This window comes from Engystomops pustulosus, chromosome 9 (genome assembly GCF_040894005.1).
Source record: "Engystomops pustulosus chromosome 9, aEngPut4.maternal, whole genome shotgun sequence".
NCBI classification, from domain to species: domain Eukaryota; kingdom Metazoa; phylum Chordata; class Amphibia; order Anura; family Leptodactylidae; genus Engystomops; species Engystomops pustulosus.
Window position 1 is genome coordinate 10,701,295 of NC_092419.1, and position 5,581 is coordinate 10,706,875.

Consider the following 5,581-nt stretch of genomic DNA (forward strand, 5'->3'; position numbering starts at 1 on the left):
TGCAGTCGCAAAGTTATTTTATTACAAAAACACCATTTAAATTATGTGCAAATATTGTACCAATAAATTATTAGGCGATGGGGTGCACCTTCTATTATTTTTTTTAAAATATCACTACAAAAAGAAAAAAAACCAAAATATTGAGAAGTGAACGTGAGAACAGAAAAGATATTTACAGACTGACGATTATAGCATATAGTGTCCATAAGGCAGAAGGGGAAGACACTAAGGCCGCGGTCACATGCACCGCTAGACGTCCGTTCATAACGCGACGCTAGCGCACAGGGGGAGGTCCTCTGCCCGAACGCACATGCGTTTCCAGAGAAACGCATGCGATCGGCTTGACAATCGCATGCGTTTCCCTGGAAACGCATGTGCGTTCGGGCCGAGGACCTCCCCCTGTGCGCTAGCGTCGCGTTATGAACGGACGTCTAGCGGTACGTGTGACCGCGGCCTAAACCGGTGCACAGGGCGGAGAAGTTGCGGCACTTTTCCTCGGCACCAGTTTTGATGAATTCCCACCATTATGTCCTTTAGAAATGGGTATAGGAAGAAGATTGGTGGTTGTCTTCTAAGGGTTCACCAAGTCTGTACTGAAGGCCAGAAGATAAGGGACCCTCAGACATTTGGCTTCATGCCCCATTCTGCCAAGTCTTTATTCTGGTGTAAGAACAGGATGTGGTTGATGTATTTGGCATCCAGAGTGGCGCGGCGTTTCTCTAGTGAGCTGGATACAGTCCTGAAAGCGTGTTGTGGCTGCACAGTGGTGGTGGGTATGACGAGATATTGCCGGGCTAATCGCGCCAAGGTTGGGAAGCGGTGGTGATTACCATTCCACCACGCTAGAGGGTCTGTGGTGCGTTTGCAGACTGGTTCCACTATGTAGTTTTCCAGCTGCTGGTGCGCCTCGGGCATACTCGCCGTTGGATCTCTTCCCAGCAGAAGGTCGTAGACATTTTCAGATACGACTGCGGGTCCTTTGTCTTTCTGTCCAACCAAATGAAGATCCTCTGTTCCACCTTCAACGCAGCAGCTGCTGGTGGTGATGCAGGACTGGCGAGTAGCGCATGGCTCACACATCTGGGACAGCAGGTTCCTCACTATGGTGTGCAGCTCTCCTCTGGCCCAGGGTTTGAGGAACCTCAACTCTTTGAATCGAGGATCCAAGAAGGAGGCTATAGCAGATGGGTTGGTTATTAGTTTCTCTTCTTCCAGCATGCTCCAATGCCGACAGATCTCAGAGCGTATTTGACAGGCGACAGTTTTAATAACACCGCAGCTTCCTTCAGAAGAAGATTGTCCAATAGTGGTGAAGATACCGTGCACACAGGGCATCAAGGACGAGATGGAGGCATTCTGTTCTTCCTGTAGGAAGGCCGACGCTATCCATATAGTCTTCAACATGGGCACCAAATCTTGCAGCAACTTCCAGTGGTGCTCAGACAAGTTCTTAACACCCTGTTCTTCCAAAACCGAAAGGATTGCCCACTTAAGGTCCAACAGACACTGACACATCTCTAAAGTGCTGATCCAACATTGCTCCGAATCCATGACCAGCCTGGGCTTGCTTGTTACCTTCAGCTTGGCGTGGAGGCAACAGCTGGCCTTGAAGTCCTCTTGGAAGTAACTCACTAGACGTCTAGCAGCAACCAGCGCTTCCTTCACTTTATGGACCTCCAACCCAGCTTGTACACACAACTGCAGGACGTGGGCCGTACAGCAGAGACTGGCCCACCCATATGTGTCCTTAAGAGACTGGGCATGAGTAGACATTGATGCATCATGTACAACACACGACACAATGTTACTAGACAATCCAAACTCTGCGAGGACAGAGCCCAGTCGTTCGATCAAGTTATCGTCCACCTTATTTTGGAGAAGTTGCGTTTCCAGCAAATACCTACATAACCTCCAGTCGTCGTCAATGACATTCGCAGTGATGGCAAGACAAAGCTTCTTCGAGTGGTCAGTCCAGCTGACGATAGAGAGGACGACGGAGAGGGCAGACTTAAGAAAACACTTGAGCTGCTGCTTCACCACTGTGTATTTGTGCCATAACATATCTGCTAGTTGTGTTGAGGTTGGTAGCTCAACATTCGGTTCCAGGTAGCTGAGAAGAAGTCTGAAGCCCTCGTCTTCTACAAGTGATGGAGGATGAAGGTCACGGTAGACCATCTCTAGTATCAAGTTAGCAATTGCCTGTGGACGCGATTCAGATACGGACGGACAGAGGCCACTTTCCGGCAGCGCTTGTCGTAACCTTTTAACAGCCCCTTCTTCTTCATGGTAGTCCAGCTCTGGTTGCTCCTTGGTTGGAGGGATCCCGATGCTCCGGAGGCTGTGTCTCCTCACCAGATGCTCCCGCATAGTCGTGGTGCTATTATGGAAGGACAGCTGTTTCTTGCAGACCTTACACTCCACATACGCATCTCCAAGCTTTGTGTAGTAGTTCCACAACTTGGATTTAGAGTGATCCACAGACAAGGTGGAGGAGGTCCTCTCCAGACTTGATGTCTTTTCCCTTTTTCTTCGTATCGTGGCACCAAACCCAGACGCCATTTTATAGGTGCGATTACTAGTGGAAGAGAAACGAATAAGTGAATCATTCACAGCAATAACAAACATTGCATAATATATATATATATATATATATATATATATATATATATATATATATATATATATATATATTAAAAGGGGGAAGGCACAGGAGGTGGCAATAAACAGGAGGAGTTAAAGGACACCTGTCATCAGGTCTGTGTCACTAGTCCTGTCACCTCTACCTGTTGGAGCAGCTCACAAGGATCCCATCACAGCCTTTATCTAGTCAATTCATACATTAATCATTGTAAAATCATCTTTTCTTTATTATGTAAATGAGGCTGGTCACATGGTCAGATGCAGTGATGTCACCCCTGTTCCCCCTCCCCTCTCCTCCCCCTGCTCATGTCTGTGTGTAATGTATAGTAAAGCATTGCTAGTGTGTGTGCTGCATCTGCTGACCTGCTGCATCCTCCTCATACACAGAGACTCAGACATCAGCTACACAAGTACCTGACATGCTCTGCTATACACATCTATGGGACACAGACATCACCTATACAAGTACCTGACATGTTCTGCTATAACATGGCTGCCTGGAGCTGCTGTATCTCTCCTAAACACACACACACAGGCTGCAGGGGGCGCCAGCACCAGGAAGCACATCCTTATACAGCCTCACACCATTATACAGGCTGTCAGTCAAGCACTGGGGGTGTGGATGTGCCTCCCACATGAATAGAGTGGACAGCTTGAATATGATAATGACTCATTGGACATTTCACAGGTCATTTGCATACAGCTTTAGGACCTCATTGTTTAGAGACATGTAGAGGGACAATGAAGGGATAGAGGCAATGCTCTCTAATGGCAGTTTATGAAAATATATTTAGTTTAGGGGGGTTATTTTGCCTGACGAGTTCTCTTTAAACCGTATAGTAGCCATAAGAGGACAGTCAAGAGATGACATCCGGAAGATCAAAGGGTCTCATGTCTAGTAAGATTCCATAGGTTTACATAAAATTGTACGAGCCAACCAGCATTTACACCAAGGACCTGAAGTGAAAGGATGTTGTGCACTCACCACTTTGTTTCGGTTGCTTGATGAATCAGCTGAGCTCCCGCTTCCCATGCAAGATGCTTTGGTTTAAGCCTAGTCCCTTTTAAAGGGGTTATACAGCAATTGAAACACACGATTGCTGCCTTCAAAAATAACACCACTCCTCACCATGGTTTGTGCCGGTATTACAGCTCAGCCGTCTGGAGATGAGTGAAGCCTAGTTACAGTGACACACACTACCCGTGTTCAGGAGAGGAGCGGTTTTCAGAAGAAAGCAGCCATGTTTTTCAATCCATGAACAACCCCTTTAAGTGAATGGGGCTGAACTGTAGCATCGGCCAAAATGATCTACAACATACGTTGCTATTAAAAAATTAAAACAAGTACATGAGCTGCTCCCAGGGATAAGTAAAACTACCATTTCCATTCCCTTGTCACCGGTAGAAACCCAACATGATACCACATGGAAAGCAGAGAAAGTAGGCAGGGAGAGCAGCTGATTGTTTCCCCAGCACCTCTAATGGATGTAGTACACTAGAATGAACAGCTCTACCTAGACTGAGCGAACCATAAGGGAGCATTCACACGATGCGTTGCGTTTTTTGATGCGTTTTTGATGCATTCCAAAGGCTTCAGCCTTGTTCACATGCAGAGGTTACACTGCGTTTCTGCTGTGTTTGGTAAAACACAATGTAACCTCAGCATGTGATCACGATTCAAGCCTTAGGTATGCGACACACACACACACACACACACACACACACCTTTGTGTTCTCAACAGGGAAGAGACGACCCCACAGGCAGCAAGTGAAAGAATCTGGCTACATTCACAGGACGATGTGCCCGAGGTACCGCAGCACAGCGGGCACATGTTGGCGCTGCTCACCCCCACCCCTCTTCATAGCGATATATGGCATACGGTGCCATATTGCAAGGAAAGATAGGACATGTTCTAGCTTTCTCCCGGCTATAGAACAGTACGGCGCAGTGTGCCCATGGATGACATATATACATCCCCCATACGGCTGTGTGAATGTAACCTCAGACTGAGGTTCGGGTTGTTACAGGACATGTTGTATCGACCGCCCATTGGATAGGGGTTTCATTTAGTTCAAATTTTGCTGTTGTAAATATCACCCAGAATAGGCAGCGCTCTCTGTGGATTTATTCCTCTCGTGATTGTTGCATTGCAGAGGCCAAAAGATGCGGTGACAACCTGAAGCAGGAGCTGATATGATGAAGGGGTTTTCTTCCCATGTGGATGACATCCAGTTGCCCTGTGTTCTCCCATACACCAGTGGGAGTGAACCTATGGCATATGTACCACTCAAAACTGTCTCCATGGGCAAGCGGGTCACCACCAAATAGGACTCGACACCTACTCCTGCAGTCCCGGGCAGCCCAGGACATGCCATGCACAAAGGAAATCTACCATTTGTTTTCATGCATTATGAAGCTTCAATGATGCGGAAACATATCTTGTTTGGACCCTGTGCTGAGTGGTTTTGCTGAAAAAACAATTATAAAATAACGATAATGAGGCTCTGTCGCTCCTGTGGCTGCCCCCGCGCTTCTCCTTTTTCCCTAATTATGCACCAGCTCCAGAGAATGATGTAATCACTGTGTTATCCCTGACAGAAGTAATCAATCGCTGCACCATCCCCCAGCTGCTGTGTATGGGTTATCCAGCTCAGGTTGATTAGTCCTGTCTGGACAGTTCAGGAAGCTACATGAAACACAGCGATCAGGCTTTTTCCAGCTTTCCCAATGTTCTGAATGTTATAAGTTTTTTTTTTTGTTTTTTTTTTTTTAACAAAACCACTCGGATCAGGAACTAAACAAGATAGGTTTCCGCATCAGTATAACTACAGCATTCTCAAGGTATGTTTGCTTCACAATGCAAGATAACAAATGGCAGATTTCCTTTAAAGTGACTAATAACTGCAGGAGGAGTGAGAACATACAGATAGGGTTGGGTTA

General features: G+C 46.7%; 1 protein-coding gene across 1 annotated transcript; it reads right to left on the reverse strand.

Annotated features, from left to right (window-relative positions):
• Positions 1-538: 538 nt before the first annotated feature.
• LOC140077215 (E3 SUMO-protein ligase ZBED1-like) lies at positions 539-2,572 on the reverse strand. Its single transcript, XM_072124202.1, has one exon. The coding sequence runs from the start codon at positions 2,557-2,559 to the stop codon at positions 619-621; it is 1,941 nt and encodes a 646-aa protein (XP_071980303.1). The 5' UTR covers positions 2,560-2,572; the 3' UTR covers positions 539-618.
• Positions 2,573-5,581: the final 3,009 nt, after the last annotated feature.

Bases quoted from the DNA above. Each gene is read 5' to 3' on its own strand.
- LOC140077215 (XM_072124202.1), bottom strand. From the start codon at position 2,559: ATGGCGTCTGGGTTTGGTGCCACGATACGAAGAAAAAGGGAAAAGACA.